Below are 27,582 nucleotides of genomic sequence, written 5' to 3'. Positions count from 1 at the left end.
TTTTTTTTTTTTTGCATATTATGCACTGCATAAAATTTAAAGACTTTTGTCTTTTCTTTGGACTTAATGGAGTGAAGTTGCAAAGGACTTTGCATATCACGGAATATTTACTGAAACTATCCGTCAATTATTTTGATTTTACAATAAGACTTTTCTGACAAAGTATATTTGATGTTTTATAACGAAAAAACATAGAATATAAACATATACAAACAAATTATGTGGCATATATCATTGCACTTTCATTGAAAATATGTGTATATAATAGCGAAAAAGGTAGTTATTTCATATATCATTTGAGAGCAAATTATTGACTAATACACAAAATGTGACGGAAGGCAAGTGATTGAGTTCCGTGTTGAAATTGAAGATTTTTACTCCATTCTTTTTCCATTGATTTCTTAAGTTTTTTTTCATATTTTGGTTCCGAAATTTTTATCACTTATTAGTTTTATTAAATACTGTATGCTTAAAATATTATGGGATAATTTTTATTCATACTATGAAGAAGAAACTAAAGTTTGAGTCTGAATTTGCAATTAAAATTACCTCAATTTTAAATAGTCTAAACTTCGCAAATTTTATTGATTAGAAGGAAATAAAATACCGAATAGAATATTTAGACATATAAGAATAGCTTCAGGAAAAACTATTTCAATTAAATGTAAGCAAACAAACATTTTTTCATTTTGAAAAAGGGGGGTTGAAACTCTCCAATATACTACCAGTCATAAAAACGACTTTTTAGAAAAATGTGACCGTACAAAATTCTGACGACAGGGCAAAAACTAAAGAAGACATATTTGTCTTTAAGTTAAGACCATTTTTAGCCGTGTGTTATTTGGGGAGATTAAACTCGCGATCTAGACGACTTTTTACACTTCTGTCACCGCACTATCAAGAAAGAATCCACATTTCAATAAGTAAGTTTTTTAATTTGTTTATGTTGAAAAAGTAAATTTTCAATGCCCTGTGTTGAAAGATACTTTTACAAAAATTAAACAAAAGGCACTCTACAACTTTTAATCTTCAATGTCATATAACCTCTGTTTCAACTTACAAAATGCCCCAAAACAACATTTTTAGATTATTTTTGTTGACACTTTAAAGTTCTTAGTTGTTGGTCTAAATTTTATGTCTTACAAGTATAGTTGGTAACATTTACTAGAAGAATTTTTGATTTGCAATTTTTTGTTTTTTTGAAACATGTTCAGAACAGGCAACATTATTTGGATAAGATATAAACTGCAGTTTAAATAAAATTGTGCAAATTAAGAGACCCATATTATTTGATTTGAGCTCATTTTATCCTCATTCTGGAAAAGCAAGTTTTCTTCTAAAGACCTGCTGTTAATGCAATTTTCAACAATAGTGCTTTATTAATGTTCATTTTCCCCCACCATACCTTAATATGAAATTATTCAAACTACTCTTCTAATCTTTCCATGAGTGATATCCATCACTTTGATTAGATTCAGCATATCAAAGAACCTAACTGATTCATTTTTTGTCAAAATCAAACTAAGTTTAATTTTGGACCCTTTGGACCTTAATGTAGACCAATTTGAAAACGGGACCAAAAGTTAAGAATCTACATACACAGTCATGACAGTTAGATTCGGCATATGAAAGAACCCCAATTATTCAATTTTGATGAAATCAAACAAAGTTTAATTTTGGGCCCTTTTTTGGCCCCTAATTCCTAAACTGTTGAAACCAAAACTCTCAAAATCAATCCCAACCGTTCTTTTGTGGTCATAAACCTTGTGTCAAAATTTCATAGATTTCTATTATTGCGAACCCTATGATAGTTTTCCATAGATTCACCTGCAAGTTACCTGTCCATTTAAACTTTTGTAAGTTCTATTGTCCCATCTAACAAATACAACAGGTATTGTTCTCTGTATAGTTCATTCACCAGGACCTTTAAATTTCTTCTAGGAGAAATATATCACTCATTGATTAATTTACCTGACCAAAAAATTATCTGTTTTTTTATTGAAATACTTCTATAAACTCACATAAACTGTATGCAATATTGTATTTGTTCAATATATCATTAATATATTTTCAATCTGTTCAATATAAAATCTGATTTAATAATAAAAAGTTTATTTTAGACACATTTTTTAGTATTTTCCAATGAATTTGCATGTTTTTGTTGTTTATTGTTTGTAATTTATAGACTATGTTTATGAAGGAAGACCTTAATTTAAAAATAATAATATTAAAATTTTTATTTATCAAACACACAAAAATATTTATTGAATATTTGATCAGAAATCAACTTTAATTTTTAAATCATTATTAATATTGAACACATTAAAAACGAGTTTTTGGTATTGAATTAATACAACACCACATGCAGTTTTGTGGGTCCTTTCTTAGTATTGGTAGAAGTATTTTTTCATCATTGACAGTTCAATTTTTTGTTCAGGTAAATTAATCAATGAGTGATATATTTCTCCTAGAAGAAATTTAAAGGTCCTGGTGAATAAACTATACAGAGAACAATACCTGTTGTATTTGTTAGATGGGACAATAGAACTTACAAAAGTTTAAATGGACAGGTAACTTGCAGGTGAATCTATGGAAAACTATCATAGGGTTCGCTATAACTTAAACTAAAGTTATAGTGCGAAAACCAAGAAAATGCTTATTTGGGCCCTTTTTGGCCCCTAATTCCTAAAATGTTGGGACCAAAACTCCCAAAATCAATACCAACCTTCCTTTTGTGGTCATAAACCTTGTGTTAAAATTTCATAGATTTCCATTCACTTTTACTAAAGTTAGAGTGCGAAAACTAAAAGTATTCGGACGACGACGACGACGCAGACGACGACGCCAACGTGAAAGCAATATACGACGAAAAAATTTTCAAATTTTGCGGTCGTATAAAAACTGCAAAATTTCCTTAAAATTACTAATTCTGGGGCAGCAACCCAACAACAGGTTGTCCGTTTAATCTGAAAATTTCAGGGCAGATATATCTTGACCTGATTAACATTTTTAACCCCTGTCAGATTTGCTCTAATTCTTTAGTTTCAGAAATAAGCCAAAATCTACATTTTTCCCCCATGTTTTATTTTTAGCCATGGCGGCCATCTTGATTAGTTGGCCGGGTCACCGGACACATTTTTTAAACTAGATACCACAATGACGATTGTGGCCAAGTTTGATTCAATGAGAGCCTTGGTGTAGTGGTTAGTGCATCGGACTACTAACACAAAGGTTCCTGGTTCGATTCCCGTCTGGGATGAAAATTTCAGGAACTGAATTTTCGGCTCTCCCTTGACACCATTTGCGAGTATGGTCTTGAGGAAACAATGATAGTCCGTCGGAAGCGGACGATAAATGGGTGACCCGTGTTAAGAGAGAGCCGTATCTCTTGCTCGTTAAAGACACGCTTGTAGATTTCGAAAAAGAGCAGGCTAATGCCGCTACAAGTTGCAAAACTTGTTTCCAAATCCACTATAAATAAATATGTTTAAACTAAATTAAATTTGGCCCAGTAGTTTCAGAGGAGAAGATTTTTGTAAAAGTTTACGGACGAAGGACGACGACGGATGCCAAGTGATGAGGTCAGGTGAGCTAAAAAATCTAACAATAATCATTAAATTGGTACGTACAATTTATCCAACATCAACAAATATGTTAATCTTTTATTCAAACTGTGTAGCTACAAAAATATTTTTTGTTATTGATTCATTTTCACCAGAATTAATGCACATGGTGCAATATCAAAAATCAAATAACATTGTTAGAATCAGCATTTGGAAGAATCCCAAGAATTCCCTTCTTATGAAATGCTTCTTATTCAAACTATTTCTGTTCAATAATAACTCAAAAACTCATTTACATGAACCAGCTGTAACGTTAATCTAAAATAAAATATGATTTAATACTGTGCAATTGAAGATTTCTTCCTATTGCACAAGACTGTGCTGTTGAGCTATACTGCACAATACTGAGCAATTCAAGATTTCTTCTTGGAAACTTTTCCAAAAATTATGAATTTAAAAACTTTTGAAGATAAAAAATATGAACCCCCCCAAAAAAATTGGGAAAACATTCCCCAAAACTTATTGAGCCCCCTCCCCCTTGGAGTAACAACACCCAAACCCAATCCAAGCCTTCCATTTACGGTATGGAACCTTGCAGTACAATTTTAGAGAGATCCATACATTTAAACACAAGTCATTGTCTAGAAATGATTTGATACTGCGCAATTGAAGATTTCTTCCTATTGGGCAATACTGTGCTGATGCACAATACTGTGCATTTAAGGTTTCTTCTCGAAAAATATATAAATTGCAAAATTTTTGAAGAAACAAGAATGTGTCCATAGACTATCATTTTCTTTGTTCAGTGGACTGTGAAATTAGGGTAGAAAATCTAATTTGGCATTTAAATTAGAAAGATCATATCATAGGGAACATGTGTACTAAGAGTCAAGTTGATTGGACTTCAACTTCACCAAAAACTACCTTGATCAAAAACCTGAAGCGGGACAGACAGACGGACGAATTATTCGACAGATTTCATCCGTCTTAACTCCTATTTATGAATATGAATCATGTAAATAAAGTGAATAAAGAAAGGAGTAGGTTTAGTAAGACCCCTTTTTGGCCCCAAAATATAGTAGTTTTACAAAATTGTTTAAATGTAAATTTTTAGTTATTTTTTGGAAGGTATAACGCCTCTCCTACATAAATATGGGCTTATTTTGGCATTACAATGCACATATATCGGGTATTTGCATCATTAAGTCATGCTAAAGTACTAAAATCTTCACAATTTCAGCATTTTAGTTAAATTTTAGACGGTACCCGTCTTAAATGAAAGTGACCGCATTCGTGTTCATTCTTGATATTGAAATGTAAGTTGTGTTTAATGATAATACATAACATATCAGTGTTCTCCCCAGGATTTTTTTATATATGATATATAAAGGTCGAGGATGAACACGGATGCGGCCACTTTCATTTTTGACAAAAACCATATGAAAAATGACAGTTTTTGGCATATTTGATAGATTTTCATATTTAAGCTTGAATTTAAGCCTTTTTAATGAGTGAATCAGTTCAAATCTTTCACAAAACATAATTGAATCAATTGAAATAGACATTTAAGTGTTTAAAAAGTGTCAAAAATCTTTCGTCAGATGAACTTGAAATTTGAGGCCAAAACCGGCCCTTACTCCTTTAGGATAAATAACAAGCTATAAAGTAAAGATGTTACTGTATTCAAATTCTACCTGTAAGTGGAATTTTGTAATGCTAACTCGGCAACTGTCCATTTTGCTGATAACAACATAACGTTTACACAAAGGTCATAGAATCAAAATTTCATAGAGATCCATTTATGTCAACTAAAGATATTGCCTGGAAACCAATCAGGCGACGCTGATTCCGCCGACGGTGGTTGTATACAAAAGTTTAAATAAGGAAAATTCAAAACAGAAATTCAAAATGGCAAAATCAAAATTTCTATTTAATAGCTGTCATATTCCTGACTTGATACAGGTGTTTTTCCCCCATAGCTCCCATTATGATAAATAATCAAAGTAACCAAAAACTTTTGTGGGATATCACCTGTAATTAATCCACCTTTTTTAATTTAGAGCAAAAAGAGGTTGTTTTTGTAAAATATTTTTAAAAATATTAAAATTAGAGTTTTTCGCGAAAAGAAAAATAATCGATATTATTTCTAGCTAAAATTATCAATAATATAAAAACTGAATAAAAACTTGACATACAATTACATCTTCAATTTCAGCTGTTCCCAATCTATGACCACTAACATTCAGCACATCATCCATTCTTCCTGTTATTCTGTAATAACCTTGCTTATCTCTGACTGCTCCATCACCACTAAAGTAATAGCCTGCTCAGAAAAAAAAGTTGTTTTATTGTGAAATTGCAAAACTACATACTTGTATATTCAAGGCTTAATAGATGTTTATTTCCAAAAGAACAGTCCAAAACCAACACATCTTATTTGAGTACACTCACGCCAACCAGAAAAAACTATATATGACATATGTCTGTGATGTTTTCTATAACAAGACGCATTCAAGAGCCTGACTGGCTCACCTGTAATATTTTGCTTTAATCTTTCATCAATGATTATTTTTGCTTTTCAATTGAGAGGCTTAAAAATGCCATTGTATCTGTCATATTTTCTTCAAACGCAAATAAATGAATTTAAAAAAAATGTTCCATTTTAGCCAAAGTGTCTATTATGTTTCTTGACGTACAAGGAAATAAAATACAAAATTTATTCTAGATTCATTTGAGAAGATATTTAAAGTTAAAAATGCAAACAACTTGTGTAAAATTGTCCTTAAATGGCAATAATTCCTAAAGGGTCAATTGACAATTTGGTCATATTTACTTTTTTGTAGATCTTAATTTGCTGAACATTTTTGCTGTTATTGCGAACCCTATCATAGTTTTCCATAGATTCACCTGCAAGTTACCTGTCCATTTAAACTTTTGTGAGTTCTATTGTCTCATCTAATAAATACAACAGGTATTGTTCTCTGTTTAGTTTATTCAATGGGACCTTTAAATTTCTTGCAAGAGAAATCTATCAGTCACTGACTAATTTACCTGAACAAAAAATTGAACTGTCAATGATGGAAATACATGTACAAATAAGTAATTATTAAACTGCATGTGATGTTGTATTTATTCAATCAATAACACATTTTCAATTTGTTTGATATAAACACTGATTTAAAAATTAAAAGTTGATTTCTGATCAAATTTCAACATTTTACCTATTAAAATTTGCTATTTTTTAGTCTGTTCACAAATAAAAACTTAAAATGATAATGTTTAAATAAAGGTCTTCATAAATGTATTCTTTATAACTGAAGAACCATGAAAAACATGCAGATTCTTTGAAACATAAATGCATGCAGTACTTAGAAAAAATCAGAAATAAACTTTTTATAATTAAATCAGTGCTTATATTGAACAGATTGAATATATATTATTGATATTGAATAAATACTGTATCACATGCAGTTTATGTGAGTTTATACATGTATTTCAATCAACAAAGAAGATATTTTTTTGGTCAGGCAAATTAATCAATGAGTGATAGATTTCTCCTAGAAGAAATTTAAATGTCCAAGTGAATAAACTACACAGAGAACAATAGCTATTGTATTGATTCAATGGGACAGGTAAACTTGCAAAAGTTTAAATACCTTGGTAAAGAGCAGACGACTCTGTGGAACACTTTCATTTGGTTCGCTATAACAGTTTACCTTTATCTTCAATAACATTCAAGATAATAACCAATAAAATGCTTTGCTGAGTGCAGTCTAGATCTGATACGACCGCATCAGTTGAACCCTGAAGAGTTGGGGCAAAATGGACACAATATTCAAGCTTGATACCGTCTGAATTTGGATTGTGATAAAAATTTTGACATAATATAGGTTTCTGACAAAAAACAAATGTCAAGGTCTCACAAATCTTTTGGACAATACTGTGCAATTAAAGATTTCTTCTTGAAACTTTTCAAAAATTTTTAAATTTGGAAAAAATAAATTAAAACAAATTTGAATCTACAAACTTTTTGACCCCGCCCCCCCTTTCTCACCCCCCATTAGATGCAATTACCCCAACACTCGATCCAAGACTTTCCTTTGTAGTTTGGGACCTTGTATTACAATTTCAGAGAGATCCATATGATTAAACACAAGTTATTGTCTGGTAACTAGAAAATGCTTGTTTTTGGCCCCTTTTTGGCCCTTTATTCCTAAACTGTTGACACCATAGACCCAAAAATGATTATCCGAACCTTTTACTTGTGGTATTAAAGATTTTGGCACAATTTCAGAGCAGTTGAAAGAGATATATATACACAAGTTATTAACCGAAAAGTAGAAAAATGCTAGTATCGGACTCTTTTGGGCCCCCGATTCCTAAATCGGTGGGACCATCATCCCCAAAATCGATCCCAACCTTCCTGTTGTGGTATTGAACCCTCCTATTAAATTTCAAAGAGATCTATTCACCTAAACTAAAGTTATTGCCCGGAAACCAAATGTGTCTTAGGACGACGCAGACAACGACAACAACATACCGTCATAAATATTCACAACTTAATATGTATATAATACTTTTCATAGGGCTGTCCACTACTGTCAATGATTTGCATCATTATGTTAAATTAGATAAGGAATGCCGTGTTGACCTACTATTTTGGTTACTTTTTCTGAGCAGCTGGAATAGTAGACAATTTTACTCAAGTTATGATATTGAACTTTTTACTGATGCCTTATCAACAAAAGGATTTGGTGGATATTTCAAAGGAGAATGGTTTTATTTATCATGGCCATCAAACATTGCTTATCCTGACAAAACATTTTCAATGGCTTTTCTTGAATTATACCCTATTGTAGTATCTGCAATACTGTGGGGCTCACAGTGGACAACAAAACGCATTCTTTTCTGGTGTGACAATGAAGCTACAGTAGCTATAGTAAACTAGAGGCTCTAAAGAGCCTGTGTCGCTCACCTTTGTCTATGTGAATATTAAAGAAAAGAAGCAGATGGATTCATGACAAAATTGTGTTTTGGTGATGGTGATGTGTTTGTACATCTTACTTTACTGAACATTCTTGCTGCTTACAATTATCTCTATGTATAATGAACTTGGCCCAGTAGTATCAGTGGAAAATGTTAGTAGAAAATTACAAATATGAAATTGTTAAAAATTGACTATAAAGGGCAATAACTCCACAAGAGGTCAACTGACCATTTTGGTCATGTCTTATTTGTAAATCTTACTTTGCTGAACATTATTGCTGTTTACATTTTATCTCTATCTATAATAATATTCAAGATAATAACCAAAATCAGCAAATTTCCTTCAAATTACTAATTCAGGGGCAGCAACCAAACAACGGGTTGTCTGATTCCTCTGAAAATTTCAGAGCAGATAGATGTTGACTTGAAAAACAATTTTACCTGGGTCAGATTTGCTCTAAATGCTGTAGTTTTTGAGTTAAAAGCCAAAAACTTCATTTTACCCCTATTTCTATTTTTAGCCATGGCAGCCATCTTTGTTGGATGGCCGGGTCACCAGACCCATTTTTCAAACTACATACCCCAAAGATGATTGTGGCCAAGTTTGGATTAATTTAGCCCAGTAGTTTCAGAGGAGAAGATTTTTGTAAAAGGTTACTAAGATTTACAAACTAGAGGCTCTAAAGAGCCTGTGTCGCTCACCTTAGTCTATGTGAATATTAAAGAAAGGAAGCAGATGGATTCATGACAAAATTGTGTTTTGGTGATGGTGATGTGTTTGTACGTCTTACTTTACTGAACATTCTTGCTGCTTACAATTATCTCTATCTATAATGAACTTGGCCCAGTAGTTTCAGTGGAAAATGTTAGTAAAAATTTACAAATTTTATAAAAATTGTTAAAAATTGACTATAAAGGACAATAACTCCTTAGGGGGTCAATTGACCATTTCAGGCATGTTGACTTATTTGTAAATCTAACTTTGCTGTACATTATTGCTGTTAACAGTTTATTAGGTCTTTCCACTTTTCGTGGAAAGACCTTTTGTATTTCTTCTGATTATTTTTTTTTCTTCTGCCGTCTGAGATGCTTTTTTTTGTCTTACAACATATCGAATGGATTTTTGGACAATGATGTTGTACAGTAATGGAGGTTTCAAAACTCACCCTGTGTGACCGAACACTTTTTCTTATAGGAGTTATCTCCCCGCGTCCCCTTTTTCTTGTTATCGCTATATCTCTAAAACCGTAAAAGATTTTTACAAACTATTTTCACCAAATTGTTCGTCTACTCTTAAAAATGATTTGGTTAATTTTGACTTGAGTGATCGGAATACATCTTATGGGAGTTATTTCCCTTTGCAAATTTAAGATAGGCGATTTGTTGGATTAATTCATACGATATAAGTCGTAGAGGCCTACAGTCTTTTGATATGAAGTCCTTGGTCCATTTGAAGGAAATTGAGGTCAAGGTCAAAGGTCAAGGTCATGAAATAAATTTTGAATTTTGCTTGTTATCGTTATTCCAAAGAAACTGTGACAGTAAATAATATGATGTGTTTGCCAAATAACTGTTTACAAAAAGGTGCAACTTCAACCTATTTAAGTCGAAGAGTTTTGGTTAACCCTTATAAGAGTTTTCTCCCCTTTTGTATTTGAAATCTGCATTTCTCCACAACCATACGAGTGATTGACCTCGGGCCTTCCAATTAGTGATCACTGACCTATGACCTTGAAATTGAGGTCAAGGTCAAAGGTCAAAGTCATGTTATAAATTTTTAATTTTGCTTGTTATCGTTATTCAAAAGAAACTGTTACAGTTAATGATATGATGTGTTTGCCAAACTACTGGTTACAATAAGGTGCAACTTCAACCTATTTAAGTCAAAGAGTTTTGGTTAACCCTTATAGGAGTTTTCTCCCCTTTTGTATTTGAAATGAGTATTTCTCCACAACCATACAAGTGATTGACCTGGGGTCTTTTGATTCGAGATCACTGACCTATGACCTCAAACTTGAGGTCAAGGTCAAAGGTCAATTTGACGTTCTAGATTTTGACCGATGCTAAAAATTCTTTCTAGTTCATTATAAAACAATTAGGTCTACTGCATAAACTTAATAATCTTATTTTTTTTTATATCAGTTTGATTTACCACATTACATCAACACTGAGTGACATTTTCTAACATCGTTTTTTAAATTTCATTCTTATTATCGAGGTGGAAAGACCTTCAATTGTTCTCTGAAGAATTGGTTTTTAATCTCTATCTATAATGATATTCAAGATAATAACCAAAAACAGTAAAATTTCCTTAAAATTACCAATTTAGGGGCAGCAACCCAACAATGGGTTGTCTGATTCATCTGAAAATTTCAGGGCAGATAGATCTTGACCTGATAAACAATTTTACCTATGTCAGATTTGCTCTAAATGCTTTGGTTTTTGAGTTATAAGTCAAAAACTGCATTTTACCCCTATGTTCTATTTTTAGCCATGGCAGCCATCTTGGTTGGATGGCCGGATCACTGGACACATTTTTTTTAACTATATACCCGAAAGATGATTGTGGTCAAGTTTGGATTAATTTAGCCCAGTAGTTTCAGAGGAGAAGATTTTTGTAAAAGATAACTAAGATTTACGAAAAAATGGTTAAAAATGACTATAAAGGGCAATAACTGCTAAAGGGGTCAACTGACCATTTCGGTCATGTTGACTTATTTGTAAATCTTACTTTGCTGAACATTATTGCTGTTAACAGTTTATCTCTACCTATAATAATATTCAAGATAATAACCAAAAACGGTAAAATTTCCTTTAAATTACCAATTCAGGGGCAGCAACCCAACAACGGATTGTCCGATTCATCTGAAAATTTCAGGGCAGATGGGTCAGGATCCCTTATAGACCTTGAGATGAGGAACTCAGATGACGTAATTAAAAAAAATATTAGTCCGCCATACAATTGTGGATGCTGTGATTTTAAAAATGGACATAAATGAACAATAAGAACTGTTTTATAGAGCTGGTGTGATGAGAAAAGAAAGATGTAGATTTGACCTGAAATAAATTATTAGAAAGGACAATTTTTTTATTGAATTTTATGATCAGAATTTTGGGATTATTTCATGAGGAGAGTGACATTTTTCACCATCTTCCGGGGTCCATCAATTTGCGAAAAAAGTAATCCCACTTGCCACCCCGAAAATTTAACCAGACATGTATAAATGTATCAGCTTCGATATGAGCCATCATACATGTTCAAGTAAACGATATGGACTGAGCAACGGAGGAAAACGTTACCATTACCGCCTATGGAGAATTAATTGTAAATGTATACCCAGATAGATCTTGACCTGATAAACAATTTTACCCGGAATCAGATTTGCTCTAAATGCTTTGGTTTTTGAGTTATAAGCCATAAACTTCATTTTACCCCTATGTTCTATTTTTAGCCATGGCGGCCATCTTGGTTGGTTGGCGGGGTCACGCCACACATTTTTTAAACTAGATACCCCAATGATGATTGTTGCCAAGTTTGGTTTAATTTGGCCCAGTAGTTTCAGAGAAGATTTTTGTAAAAGTTAACGATCCGGACGACAACAACGGACGACGCAGACGCTGACGACGACGCTGGACTCCGGACGCAAAGTGATGGGAAAAGCTCACTTGGCCCGTTGGGCCAGGTGAGCTAAAAAAATACTGGATATATGTGGCTTCAACTCAAGTCATTATAATGGTCATAGTTTTAGAATTGGAGCAGCTTCTAGTGCTGGTAAGGCAAAAATAGAAGATCACTTGATAACCAGGTGCTCCGCAGGGCGTAGCTTTATATCACCGCAGAGGTTGAACCCTGAACAGTTGGGGAAAGTATGGACACAACATTCAAGCTTAATACAGCTCTGAATTTGAATTGTGATCAAATTTTTGACATAATATGAGTTTTTGACACAAAACAAATGTCAAGATCTTACAAATCTATTGCGCAATATTGTGCAATTAAAGATTTCCTCTTCAAACTTTTCAAAAACTTGGAATTTGTGAAATTTGGAAAAAAAAATTGAGAACTACTACCACACCCTTTTTTTTTGGCAGTTAGTTCAAAACCAGACATTTCTTTATGTATAATTTACAAGAAGTGTAAGGGAGGTAAATCCGAACATACCCAACATTGTATGTTAAATGTTTTTGAATTACCTCCCTTACACTAGCTGCTTTTAAATTGTCTTAATTGTCCATTGACCAGAAAAACCTTGTTTTCCCCCTTTTTTGGCCCTTTTGCCGCTAATTCCGAAACATTTTGAGCAATAACCCCCAAAGTCAATACTAACCATCCCTTCATGGTATGGAAACTTGTGGTTTAATTTCAGAGAGATTCATACACTGAAACACAAGTTATTGTTACAAAACTACAAAAATGTTTATTTTGGGGCCACCTTTTTGGCCCCTAATTCCTAAACTGTTAGAACCATAACCCCCAAAATCAATCCCAACCTTCCTTTAGTGGCATTGAACCTTTTGGTAAAAATTTATAGAGATCCATTCAATGAAGCAAAGGTTATTGTCCGGAAACTAAAAGGTCTTCGGACGATGACGCTGACGACGATGACATGATACCATTATAGGACGCAAAAATTTGTTTGCGGTCGTATAAAAACATTAGGGCGCTGGACTTCAGATAGTTACATCAGATACATTAGGGTAACGCCAGCATCTATTAAAACAGCTCAAAGAAGGTTAGGTAAAATTTAAGGGAATGCTCATTATCAAATGTTCTATACGCATGTATTTCACAGAGTTTCTGTATGATATTGTTTTTGTTTGACAATTGATTTTGATATTGTGTTATTATTATGTGATTACTTTAATTATTTTTTTTTCTTTTCATGGCTTTACACTTGTTGACACTCAGCTGTTACCATCTGTGTTATCGACATTTATGAAATTTCATCACTGGTTGTTTCAAAAATTTCACTCATCCCCCAAGAATTTTTGGGGATAAACTGTCAAATTTCATACAAATTCATTCCAACACCAATTCAACATCAACACTACTAGGCTTCCTCATAGCCTCCTTATAGGCTTCCTCATTGTCTCATTATAGGCTTCCTCATTGTATCAATATAGGTTTCCTCATAGCCTCATAGGCATGATAGCCTCATAGGCATGATAGCCTCATAGGCTTCCTGATAACCTCATGCGTTTATTTTGAACCATCGTTCCAATTGGATTGGTGTGTGATGTCAAGCCAGGGGTCTATACTTTGCTACTTTTTAGTATGCACATAGCTAGGCTCTTGTTTAAATTAAAAATTTTAGCTGAATAGGTTCCCCAAGGGCCAAATTATAAATGACGTATATATATAAAATAAAAGTTTAAATTAAATTATGATTTATGTTTAATTCAAACATAGATACCAATGGCATTGCTACACAATATTTTCCAAGAGTTTATTTGCAAGAAAGGTTATAGCAGGAAAAATTATGTTGATAATAATGTTGATGTGAGCACTAAATCCTTAATTTTACATATCATGAGTTCAAATGGTGTGTTCTGAAAGAAATCAGGGGTAATTTAATTATTTAAATTACTATGAACTCATTATGTGTGACTTTGAGGATTTTGTTCACTGACACATTTATTAGCAAAATTGAAATATAGGGCAGAAAGTTACATCAGGATGGTTTAATTGTCAGGTCAAAGAAATTGCAAGAAGATATGATGTTGGATGTTTAACTCAGGTGTTAACACACATTTCCATATTGCATAACAGATTACCAAAGAAAAGATACAGTATAAACAACAGACAATTAAAATAAGATTAGAACAACATCACACCAAACATAAATAAATTTACCCTAAAAAAATATTTACAAAGAATCAGAACACAATGCAAACATGGAACAAATGACAATTAAACATATTCAGGATCATTTCTGAGAATTTTGTATAAAATGTATATTATACTTTGAGTATTTAAAAACATATAAATATACACATATATAATTGTGCATTTCTGATCATCTAACTCTAAATAAATATCTTCAGATTACTCCGGACTGCAATTTAGATATATAATCCCCCAGTATTTTTCAAGGAGAACCAAATATCCTTCAGAAGTAAACTGTTCATTGCATTTTGGATTTTATTTTATTAATGTTGGTCAGCGATGTTATTCGAAATAGAATTTTACTCAAACATATACGACAATTTTCAATTTTACCCTGAGAGTGATATGAAATTTTCAACCCCTGACATTGATCCTTACATGGGATATGGTAAAACATTTGTTAGCAAAAATAACTGAAATCCCCAGACTATAGACAAGCTTGTATGTGAGAAGAATTAGAATGCCAATAACAACGAGAAGAATTCACATTAAAACAATATTAGTAGTTCAAGAGCATGTATTTCAGTGGTTGTCATATTCAATCAATAAAACTTGAATGTATGGGGTTCTTTGATAAGCTAAATCTAATCATAAATTTTTGGGGTTCTTTTCTGAATGTGTTTTTTAGATTTTTAATTTATGGTCTCGTTTTCAAATAGGTATTCATTTTATGTAAATACTTGAGTTAATCTCTAAACATCTGAAATATAGCTTTAACTTCAAATTTTATTTTATATAGATTAGACCGTTGGATTTCCCGTTTGAATGATTTTACACTAGTAATTGTTAGGGCCCTTGATAGCTTGCTATTCTGTGTGAGCCTACGCATCAGTTGAAGACCGTACCTTGACTTATCATGGTTTACTTATAAATTGTGACTTGAATGGAGAGTTGTCTCATTAGCACTCATACCACATCTTCCTATATCTATATACACTTTAATAATATATAGTCTATATACTGACTTATGCTTTACCTTTGAAGGGCTTGAAATATGTATCTATAAAGCGCTGATGGTCCCCGTATATAGTCCTCGCCATCCCTGGCCAACAAGAATTGATACATAAAGCTCCCATTACATTATTTCCCTGCAGTTCAACTCCCTTAAATAATAATTCAAATCATGATTATATTCAGTAATAAAATACAAATACATCTGTTACATTGTTCAAGTACAGATTAAGTTTTGCAGGAAGAAATGTCTCGAAGAAATTGCCTGCAAAAGTAGTGAAAAGGACAAATTCAATTTTAATCAGGTATACCAAAAAACTAGAAAAAAAGTATGCCCTCACAGTCAAGTGGCGCATAAATTCAGTGAATGCTTGACTTGCAACTATCCTTTGTCTGTATACCTTATAGCTGACATATCAATTATGAGGTCTATGACTTTTGAGAACCAAAACTTAAAAGGATTGCTAAATCCTGACAGTTTGCACACAAAAACCTTACATATTAGTAATGCTACATTATAAATCAGTAGTATACATATTCTTTATACATTTGAAGTATCAAATAAAATTCCTAATACTTCTACTAGAATAGAACACCACATCCTTGACATGTTATTAGTTCATGACTGAATCAAAGTACTGAGTACCTATGCCTTATTTTTAGCCTGCATTTTTAGTATTCTAAAAATAACTTAAAACGAACACTAAAGCATTTAATAAACTGTTAACACAGAGATTGGTCTCGCTTTTTGTAATTTTGATAATGCAAATATTGAAATTAATAAAATGGTAACACTTTGACATGTGAGTTTTGCAAATATTCAAAGTCAGTAAACCATGACTTAAGGTACATGGCTATACAATCTCCATAGAAAGGAGATGATGTTCCAATGCTAATACAACTGCATACCAAATACCATTGACCTATCATAAGTAGTTCCCTTTAAGCTGGGGTCACACAGTCATGATTTTTACTGCCGTCCTTGACAGGACCATTCCCAATTAAAATTTATTAAAAGTCTGATCAAAATCCGATGAATCGTGGATGGAAATTCAAACTTTAATTAAAATTTGTAAAAAAGAAAATTTAATCACAACAACAATCAGATATTCAACCGTTTCCAAGCAAATTTGTCCTGATAATCCCGTTCTAAATCCTCTTCTAATCCGATTTGTATTTTTCGCCAGGTAAAATTCGACCGAGTCTGTCACAACTGCGTCCCGATTCTACCGAATGTAATCCGACAGAGATCAGATAGTGACAAGACGGTGATCTGTTCGAAAACTGTCGGCATACTCGGGATGATCAGGTACTGTCGGAACGTAATCCTATCACAGTCCGCTCTATCGCATTGCAAACGGCTTTGTCTACTCTCAGTCGTATTGTATTCTGTTATTGTCGGGACTCTGACGTGGGTATCATCGACGAATTTAGAATTAATAAAGGGACTGTTTCGGAACGGTTTCGGCAAAAACAGTTCGCAATCGACAATATCTGGATGCAATCTGAACTCAATCGGCAGAAAAACAGCAATGAAAAATTTCTCCAGATCATTCCCGTTCCACAGGACAACGTCCCGAATACACAGAACATTGTTAGGACTTCGATCCGATGCAGCAGAATCTGTCACGACATAGGCACGATTGTAATCCGACTAGACAAAATTGGCTGAGTTTCCACGAATGTTACGGGACGCACATAACTGTCGGGGTGCTTTGCCGACCTATTCGGATCCTTCCCGACCAGTAGGAATCTGTTACGAACTAAAACGACTGCGTTCAGACAATAATAGGACATTCCAGATAATTGAGGATACTAATCCGACTTTTTAATTTTCCGTGTCATATCGCTGTCTGATCTCAAACGGGAGCAATAATCGGCAATGTATGAACCCCACATTAAACAAACCTAAACACAAACTTATACATGTAAACTAAGCAAAATATCAAAGTCAATAAACCCTAACTGAGGGGGCAAGGTTAAATTATCTCCATGGTAATGAGATGTGTCAATGCTATTACAATTGCATACCAAATATCATTGACCTATTACTAGTGGTTCCCATAAACCAACCTTATCACAAGATTTTACATGAAAACTAAGCAAAAGTTTCAATGTCAATAGACCATGACTGAGGGGGTGGGGCCAAATAGAAATGAGATATACCAGTGCTTATACAACTGCATACCCATTATCATTAACTTACCACTAGTGGTTCCCCATAAACTGAACTAATCACAAACTAATACATGAAAACTAAGAAAAATTTAAAAGTCAATAAAGCATGACTGAGGGGAAGGGGCCAAATTATATCTATGGAAATGAGATCTGTCAATACTTATACAACTGCATACCAATTATCATTAACTTACTACTAGTGGTTCCCCATAAACTGACCTAATCACAAACTCATACATGAAAACTAAGCAAAGTTTAAAAGTCAATAGAGCATGACTGAGGGGATGGGGCCAACTAATCTCCATGGTAATGAGATGTGCTAATACTAATACAACTGCATACCAAATATTTTTGACTTACACTAGTGGTTCACCATAAAGTAGAACTAATCACAAACTAATACAATGTTGACGCCGCCGCTGACATCGGAAACAGCATACCTATGTCTCGCTTTTTGACTCCATCAAGCAAGACAAAAATTAAGGTCACTGGCAGATGAACACTGCCAGACATGTATTTTGGTGGGGTTAGTGTTGCTTATTCTTTAGTTTTCTATGTTGTGTCATGTGTACTATTGTTTGTCAGTTTGTCTTTTTCATTTTTAGCCATGGGGTTGTCAGTTTAATTTCGATTTATGAGTTTGACTGTCCCTCATATCTTTCGTCCCTCACTTTTTTTTAACTATTTATTTTAGATGAACCTGCCAGATATGACTGTATGTTAACTATTTAGATTAGTAGTGCAGTTATTACATTTATTTTTTTATTTATATTTGCATTTACAGTTTGAAACTTGGTGGGTTTTGATGAAGTAGTACTGATAACAATTACTGTGGATTCATTATTATTCGTTGGATACCAATTTTCGTGGATTTCGTGGTTACCCAGAAACCACGAATTCCAATGTAAAACGACGAAAATAAATGAATGCACAGTAAGTCATTTAGAGTCAATTAACAGTGGTAGCAGAGGTCACAACATCCAGTGAGGTGGCGACTGCTCTGAGTTATCAGAACCCATCAAGCTTGACAACAGAAAAACCATATCAGCAATGAAAGAACAAAGTGCAGATATGGCAACTGGTTACAGAATTGGACAAGAAGAGAGGCATTAGCACTTAGTAACCAGGACAACTAAGAGAAGTAGCATTAGAAATATCACCAGAGGATTTGAATGTTGATGAAGGAGTTGACAATTAATTACAAAAATAGATTAATTGATTTATTAAAAATAAAAATTGAAAAGGACAAGATAGATCAAGCTTATGCATAATGTACAGCTTTTGGTAAGTATTACAGGGAGTCTATATGGTGTGACTATATTATTGAGTGTGAACAGAAGTATGACAAGTGCAAAAAATATGACATGGCACTTTCTGATTCAATATTAGCATTAAAATCTTGGATAATGTAACAGACATTTAGCTCTAACTGTATTTTCTTTAGTTAAAAGGAGTAGGTAAGGGCCTATTTTTGCCTCAAATTTCAGGTTCATCTAACGAAAGATTTTGGACACTTTTTAAATACTTAAGTGTCTATTTACCTTAATTCAATTAGTTAATGTGAAAGATTTTATCTGATTTAGTCATTAAACACTCCGATTAAAGCTTAGATATCAAATATGCCAAAAAATGTCACTTTTCAGATGTTTTTTTGTCAAAAATGAAAGTGGCTGCATCCGTGTCATCCTCAACCTTTATATATGTTATGTATTATCATCAAATACAGCTTACATTTCAATATCAAGAATGAACACAAATGTTGCCACTTTCATGCAAGATGGGAACAGTCAAACATTTAACTAAAAAAACAAACATTGTGAAGATTTCAGTAATTTGGCATGACTTAATGATGCTAGTACCCGATATATGTGCATTGTATTGTCAAAAACAGTCCATATTCATGTAGCAGAAAAATTCTACTTTCCAATAAATAAAAAGTTTACATTTTAACAGTTTTGTAAAACTGCTATGTTTTGGGGTCAAAAAGGGGTCTTACTGGACCTACTCCTTTGATATCATGAAGGCAGCTCTTAATAGAATATTTGCATCAAAATTACAGAGTTATAATACTATAGTTAATACTAAAGAAGAATCAACATTGTTTTGACAGAGGTCTTAGTTCAAGGATCTTCAAGGAGATTTGGTGCACCCAATCGCCTAAAAAGATCATTTAATCAACGTAATGCACAATCCAGCCTTAATCAAACTATTAATAGCAGCATATATCCTTGTGATTCAAAAGATTACTGGTTTAGGAATTGTCCTAACATATGATGTTAAAATGACAGAGGAACAAACAGACACATCTGAAATTGTATACATAACTCTATTTACAACTTCTCAACAAAACATTACACCTCAAGATTTTTTTGTAGCTGAGGAATTTAATGCTGCAGTTTTAGATTCATCATGTACCAAAACAGTTTGCAGGTCTAAATGGTAATATCAGTTTTTAGACATTTTTGACTCTGCTAATGATAATGAAATGCAATGAAAGTCATACACCTTTTTAAATTTGGTAATGGTCAAACAGTGTATTCTTATCAGTCTGTAAAGTTACCTACCACAATTGGGTCTTTAAACTGTTACATAGAATTAGAAGTAGGTGACTGTGAAATACCTCTATTATGGCGCTAAGATTCTATGAAAAGTGTGCAAACAGTTCTTGATCTCCATAATGATAAAGTAACAATGTTTGGAAAACCAGTTGATGTTCAATTCACCTCAAATGGTCATAAATGCATGAACATTAAAGACAGAAAAACTGGGCAAATCAACACTTTAGTGAATGAGGAGGAAATCCAGAAGATTCTAGATCTGGATTCTCTAAGAAAAAAAGAAGGATATTATATAAAAGCTGAAAACAGTTTGGTCATGCCTCATCTGAATGAATAGTGCATTGTCTGTTTCAAGTTTCAACGTGCAAAGCCAAAGCCAACGGTGACATTTTTCAATGTAAGTGATATATTAACCAAATTGTTGCTATGGATTTCCATGAAATTAATCATAATTTCAACTATTCGCACAAAATTGACTTGTTTAGCCGTTTGATTGCAGCATGCATTATCAGGAGAAAAGACTCAGAGTTAGTTGTTGACAAATTCATGCAGATATGATTTAGTGCTACTGGAGTTGGAGTATACACTGACAATGGCGGGGAATTCAATTCTCAAATGTTTCTGATATGGCTGCTATCTAAACATCACAATCAAAGACGAAAGCAGGATACAGTACCTGGTCAAATGAAATTAAGGAGCCACATAATGGAACTCCGAAACAGTTAACAAAATCAGAGTATTAAAGTTCAAATATATCTTGGGGAAACTGCAATTAGCTGGGCTGTACACGCCAACAATAGTCTTGTATATCAATGGATATAATAATAGTTCTTATCAGATTTTGTTTAGAAGAAATCCTAACCTGCTATCAACACTAATCAATAAACCTCCAGCTATTGAAGGAGTAAAACAATGGGAAAACACTTATTTGGTCTTCACTAGGCAAGAAAAGCTTTTGTAGCATCAGAATCCTAAGAGAAAATTAGACATGCTCTTTGAAAGCAGGTTCGTCCCTAAGTTTAGAAATTCAAAAATGGCATTAAAGTATACTTTCTTCAGGAAAACCAATAGAAAATACCGGGTTCAGTAATTGGACAGGACAATGTTGTTGTGTTTATAAGATATGGGAGAACTTATGTAAAAGTGCATAAATGTAGGATTTCAAGAGATTTTGATGAACAAAAAGCTTAAAAAAACAAAACAAAGGAAAAGAGGGGGACATTGAATGAAAATCTCAAAACTCAAAACTTTGACAAGAGTAAGCTGAGCATGAAGTCCTTTGTTATGATAGTGATACAGGGAAAGACTCGCATGTCAACAATAAGTCAGACGATGAACATGGTGCAAGTGAAGATGAAGTAGAAGGCCATACATTTGAAATGGGAAGTCAAGGAGATGATCCCGAACTAGACAGCAATAATCCTGTGAATTAAGGGATAAGCAGGACAAATCATCCAACTGGCAAATCGCCCAACTTTAGAAAAAATCGCCCAAACTGGTTTACCATCTCGCCTCTCTTCTTAAAAAAATTATTAAGTTTACTCCTGGCAATTCTATTCTATTTAGCCAATGGCAGCCATGTTTTTTGTTTGAAGAAACAGAGAAAGAGAAAAAAAAACTTTCTAGATACCCTTATGATCATTCAGCTCAAGTTTTGTTGGAATTAGTTCAGTTGTTTTAGAGGGGAAGATGTTTGAAATTGTTTGCACGGGACAGAGGAGGACAGACGACAACGGCGCCAAGTGATGGCAAAAGATCAGCTTCTTTCGGAACAGTGAGCTAAAAAGTCCCTATAGGATGACATTGAATGCAAAGAGATTTCAAAAGAGTATTTTAAATCTTTATTCACGGTCATCTAAAACACTCTAAATCATTTTCATTTAATATGTCCCGTCACACCATGTTGAATCAAGTATTACACTTTGTGAAAAATAAATAAATTACAGGCGAGCAAACTTACATTTTTATCAACAAGGGCAGGTTTGATACCAAAGAATGGTCTCATTGGCATAGCAGGTAATATTTCAGCTCCTTCCTCTGATGGTCTAGGTGATATAGTAATTCCACCAGTTTCTAGTTCGTAAAAAAAACAAAGAAATATATATATACAACATGCAGAGACATATTTAAGAAAACATGTACATTTGCATTTCTTCATATACTGGAGTGAGATAAAAGAGTTGGAATTATCTTCTTGGTTTTAATTTCAATAGATATAATTTCTTCAGTTGTCATTTAAAAGTATCCTTGATTTCACTATGAGATATTCATGCGGTATATTCATGAATGAAAATACAATTTACCCAAGCAGGTGAAATTTAAAGAATGTTAGGGTTGGAATTCCTAGATTGCTAGAATTCACCCAATTTAGGTGCTCTCTATACAAAACAAATCCCATTTTGTTTGACACCAAAAGGTCTCAGTTCTGTTAGTGATTGATTAGCAATATTTAATTGTCAAACTTAAATTCTCCTGATTTTTAAATGGATCTAAAAATTTGAAAGTTTCAGAAATTTAGATTTTGTGACTTTTATAGTGTGTTGAACATTATTTATTTTTGTCCTAATTGGCAAGTGTTTGTGGTATGGAATTTTTCAAATAAAAGGATTCCAAAATGCAGTTACGGTCATCTGTTAGTTGTTGGTATATATTTCATTGTATGATTTTAAGTCTTTAGAATTATCGTCCTATATATTACCATTAGTTTTTATTTGACTCTTTAAATGTTTAAGAAAGAAGAATAAAACAAAGACTTGCTCTAAAATAAAATATATGAGTCTCCAATTTATCGCAGTTTCTTTACATCTCATTTGTTTATCAAAACCTGCTTGATTGTAAAGCACTTTTGCAATAATATGTCAGAACACCTAAAAAGAAAAAAATTATCAGCACATTTCTCAATCATATTTTTTAACCAAATTCCCCATTGTATTTAAACTTGGGCACTTATAAATTTATATACCTGTCTGCCACCATGTGTCAACAACATCAGCTTTCCTGTCACCAACAACAACATTGTACCAATCAAAGGCTTCCCGATTTAATGGTTCACCAACTGAAAATAAATGATACATTAAACATACTAACACCTGATTCTCAGACCGTGTTCACAACACATCTACTTATTTCACAATATTAAGTAATAAGTGATAATGACTTAAGGTTTGATTGCTGCAACATGTTTGACATTTTATTTATTGATTATCTTTGGTTACCTCAACAAGATTGTTTTTTTCTCTTCAGTCAGTATGGCAAAAGTGAGAAACAATCGAGTTAAGATGACCAATAATAATCTGTTTATCTATGAAGACGTTGTTTATATCATTGGCAACAGGCATGTGCGTCCTTCCTTTTTAGCAATAATTTTTCATATCACTCTACTGTGTTGAGAAAGGAAATTATCAGTCAGTGAGATCTAAAGAAAATTTCATAAAATAGTGATAAAATATATCATGTACTGTGAAATCATTTATTTACGTGGATTTCTCCAAATTGATTTACATTTTCATGAAGGACTTATTAATAAAATTATTTAAGGAGGCTCGAGGGTATAAAAATTTCACAAAAAAATAAACATTTATTTTTCATTACAAATTGTATTTATTACCTTAAGTAGTTGTTACTTTATCATATGGTACAAAAATAATTTTAAAAAATCAATTCGTGTTGGCCCTAGATGAATTTTAAAATGTAGATATATCATAGAAAACACTTCAAATAATCTCCCTCTGGTACAAAAATGCCATTTTTTGGCATTAGAATTGAAATATTTTTTTTAACTCATCGGTGACCTATATTTTTTATTATTATTTTCAATTAAGCTATTCTTAAACTAAACTATTGTAAAATTTGAGCGATTTCTGTAATTAAGTTCTTTTTTTATTTTGATATTACCTCTATTTCTCCTATTAGTTCAACAGAAAAAAAGGTACCTTTACAAAAATGTATGCTCCTTTCTAAGGCAGATTGTGAGCGTAAATGAATGGTGACCCCATTTTTTAATTTTATTTTTCTATTAAGTATAAGATAAAGTTTATTTATAGAAAAATATAGCCGTATCCTATATAAAATAAAAATTCGATTTAGACCCGCGAACCCCCTTAAGGGCAAAAGAAAATGAAAAAAAAAAAATCTTTTTTTTTTTCTTCTAGTCAAGTTTCATCATAATTTTCATGGAAAGTTATACAACTTACTGAAGACTACAAATAATTGATATTTGAAATTCTAATATTACATGTATCTAATATTTAATGCGAAGAAAAACTGGAGATACTAAAGATCCTGTGTCGCTCACCTAAGTCTATGTGAATTTTTAACAATAAACACTCTCTTCCAATGTAGACCAGTATAGAATTTATGACAAAAATCTCTTTCCTGTTAATGTAACACTTCTGATAATTTTTCTACTTAAAGTTTCTCTCTATCTTCAATAGTTTGTGCCTAAACACAAGAAGGGTAATAAACATGAGGCTCTCAAGAACCTGAATCGTTCAAATGTATAATTTTGGTTTTTAATACTGTGGATTCATTTTTATTCGTGGTATACCAATTTTCGTGGGTTTCGTGGGTCACAGCGAACCACGAATTTAAGAATTCAACGAAGAATAATCCCGAAAAATGTGTATGGAGTCGGATGTTTATTTGTCGGTTTTGTTATGCAGTTCTAGTATAGTGTTGACTAGCGATAAACATTGTAACATAACACGTGTTTTTTTATTGAAAGAAAATACAAGTATTTTAATTAAATCAATAATAAATATATCGAATATCAGTGATCATTTACTTTTTAAAATTGATTAAAACTGTTCATGGAAAATAACTGCAAGTTGTTAATAACCGTGTCATAGTTTGGTTTACTAGTGATTAAAAAATCAATAGGATTAAGTACGGGGATATTGCCCGTAGGTAATATTGTTTATGACACCTTTTACTTATATGATTGTTTATTATATTGTGATTAGGGATTAACGTTTTCAATCATAAAGTTTTGAATGCCTTATAGAATTCCGACAATAATTTATATATTGTAAAACAAACAAATAATTAGTTGTCTCTGTCCATTATTGTAATAGAAGTTTTCAATGAACACTTTAACCTAGAATGACCAAGCGAGGATTTTGACAATTCAAAACTTTTTCAATAAATTCCTTCTTTTTTATTTGTTTTATTATTGATCAAACCAAGGAGGTTATATGATCTCCTAAATCAAAAAGAAATCCACGAATTACGTATCTGAATTTTTTTGTTGTTGTAATCAGCGATCCACGAATTTACGTATACCACGAAACGTCTTTTTTTCTCTATCCACGAAAATTGATACCCACGAAAATAAATGAATCCACAGTATATATTATTGAGTGGTTTAAAAATGCCATTTAAATTTTTGAACCTGTCACATTTTCTTCAAAAGCAATATGCATTTTACCCCTATGTTCCATTTAAGCCATGGTAGTTATGTTTCTTGACGTAAAAGGAAATCAAATACAAAATTTATACTAGATACTCTGAAACTCATTTAGCGCAAGTTACGGGTACCTGTAAAGAGCGAAACAAAATAGAAACAGAACGGACCAAACAAAACAAAATGAAACAAACGAATTATTACAAAACGAAACGAAATACAACAAAACAAAACAAAATACAGCAAAACGAAACGAATTGAAACAAAATAAACATTTTTTATTACAATTTCAACTTAAATGTAACCGCTTTAAATCAGCCTACCGTAAAAGGGTTGTAAATCTAGTCTAAGTTAAACACCACCATCATTATCTGCTCAATGTCTTTATACATTCCAATATAGGGAAAGAGAGTATACAGGTCTGAAAAGTGGGATTACCGGGATATGATTGAGTGGTTAGAATGCTTTTCTAGATATAGTATAGAAATGCAAACTTATTATGTATTTATTCACCAAATAATGGGTATTGAGATATATGGTGCAGCAAAGTTCCCATCTTTGCCTTTTCTTTATATGTACACGAGTAAAAAAATGCAAATCAACCTTTTCATGCAGTGTTTGTGAAATGTTTTTGTGTGATCAGGTTCACATTTGGTTTATATTTACATGTAAAAAACATTACACATCATAATGTTGGGTAATTTGTTGTTGTGAACATGAAATATTAGCTCACAGACTGACGTTGAGCCTCAAGTAAAGCATGATATTTAAGGAAAGCAATGATATCAGTGTTTATGCTTTAGTTCGCTCTCAGATCTAGGTACGGATGTGTAAACCAAGGTTGGTTAAGAGTGATAGTTAGGGAGAATTGGGATGGTTGGAGGATAACTGCAGCTAGTTTATGTGAGGCAAATTCTAGACATTATTGTGAGTTTCAAGAAACTTCGGGTTGGCATCGGTCTTTCGGGTCTGCAAGGATCTTGAAAGCAGATTTCAAGTTGCCTTTATGTCAGAATGTCAGATTTCGGGTTTTTTGTCATTCTAGGCAAACCCTTTGTCACATGTTTGTCAAGTATACAAGTAAAATTGAGGTCAATTAAATGGCCTTCCAAACACTTTTCCATCCATAACATAAAAATGCAAATCAACCTTTTCATGCAGTGTCTGTGAAATGTTTTACGTATTTACCTATGTCTATATGTTTGGCTCACACATTATTGTCAATATAATGGAATTCAATGCCACTGTCATAAAAATGAGAGGTTTAGCATGTTTAATTCCTGATTTACTACATCAGGAAATGCCAGTACCAAGACAGAAGTATGTCAGTTGTTTCCATCCGTTAAATGTGTTAAAGCTTTCGATCTTGCCATTTCATTAAGAATTTTCTGTATTGAATTTCTTTTGGAGTATTTTTATTATTTTACTTTTTGATATTTACATATCATTTTGCAAGTAACTATGCAATACTTTCTCAATTTTTTGCATTCATTTATAAAATGCTCACAAGTCTTCATAAAGTCAGTGACGGTATAAAGCCAAAGTTTATGCTGCAAATGTGTTTTGACTGCACCAGTAGCAAAGCGGCAGTATGTTTAGTAATTCTAAAGATATATACTTTGGAAGAAAGAAGACAGTCTTACCACATCCCAACTTTCTTAATGTTGATCTGTCATATTTTGTGACCCAAGATTTTCCTTCCTTCAGCAACATACGCAGTGCAGTAGGTGCTAAATATATATGTTGAAGTTTAAGGCGTTCTACCATTTCCCAATATCTTCCTGTAAATAAAAATAATACTTTCAAATTGTATGGACAATTACACTAAAAACTATGAAAAGCAGCTTATAAGTTTCCATTGGTATATTATTATTAACTAATTGTTGATATGTATTCCCAAGATATAAGGATTGCACCATCTTACATTGTTTATATTTCACAACTTGTTTGCTATGCCTGTGTCTGTTGTGACGTTTTTGATTCTAACGAAGGTAATCTATGAATTACTGGTAAATTATTAAGCCAGGGATATCGTTACCACAAATTACTTCAAGCCTG

At 32.7% G+C, this 27,582-nt stretch overlaps 1 protein-coding gene across 1 annotated transcript in view; it reads right to left on the bottom strand.

The window, feature by feature from the left end:
* The window catches only part of LOC143069311 (acetyl-coenzyme A synthetase 2-like, mitochondrial), an 83,955-nt gene that overhangs the window by 14,739 nt on the left and 41,634 nt on the right, over nucleotides 1-27,582 (bottom strand). Inside the window, exons 7-11 of the mRNA XM_076243878.1 lie at nucleotides 27,168-27,305; nucleotides 23,086-23,178; nucleotides 22,084-22,196; nucleotides 15,413-15,539; nucleotides 5,759-5,886 (exon numbers count right to left, since the gene is read on the bottom strand). Of these exons, the coding sequence (XP_076099993.1) occupies nucleotides 5,759-5,886; nucleotides 15,413-15,539; nucleotides 22,084-22,196; nucleotides 23,086-23,178; nucleotides 27,168-27,305 (599 nt within the window). The remainder of the gene's footprint in view (nucleotides 1-5,758; nucleotides 5,887-15,412; nucleotides 15,540-22,083; nucleotides 22,197-23,085; nucleotides 23,179-27,167; nucleotides 27,306-27,582) is intronic.

This window comes from Mytilus galloprovincialis, chromosome 3 (assembly GCF_965363235.1).
Source record: "Mytilus galloprovincialis chromosome 3, xbMytGall1.hap1.1, whole genome shotgun sequence".
In the NCBI taxonomy this organism is placed as follows: Eukaryota; Metazoa; Mollusca; class Bivalvia; order Mytilida; family Mytilidae; genus Mytilus; species Mytilus galloprovincialis.
The sequence above is the reverse complement of the archived record's forward strand: the minus strand, read 5'-3'. Positions and strand labels throughout refer to the sequence as shown.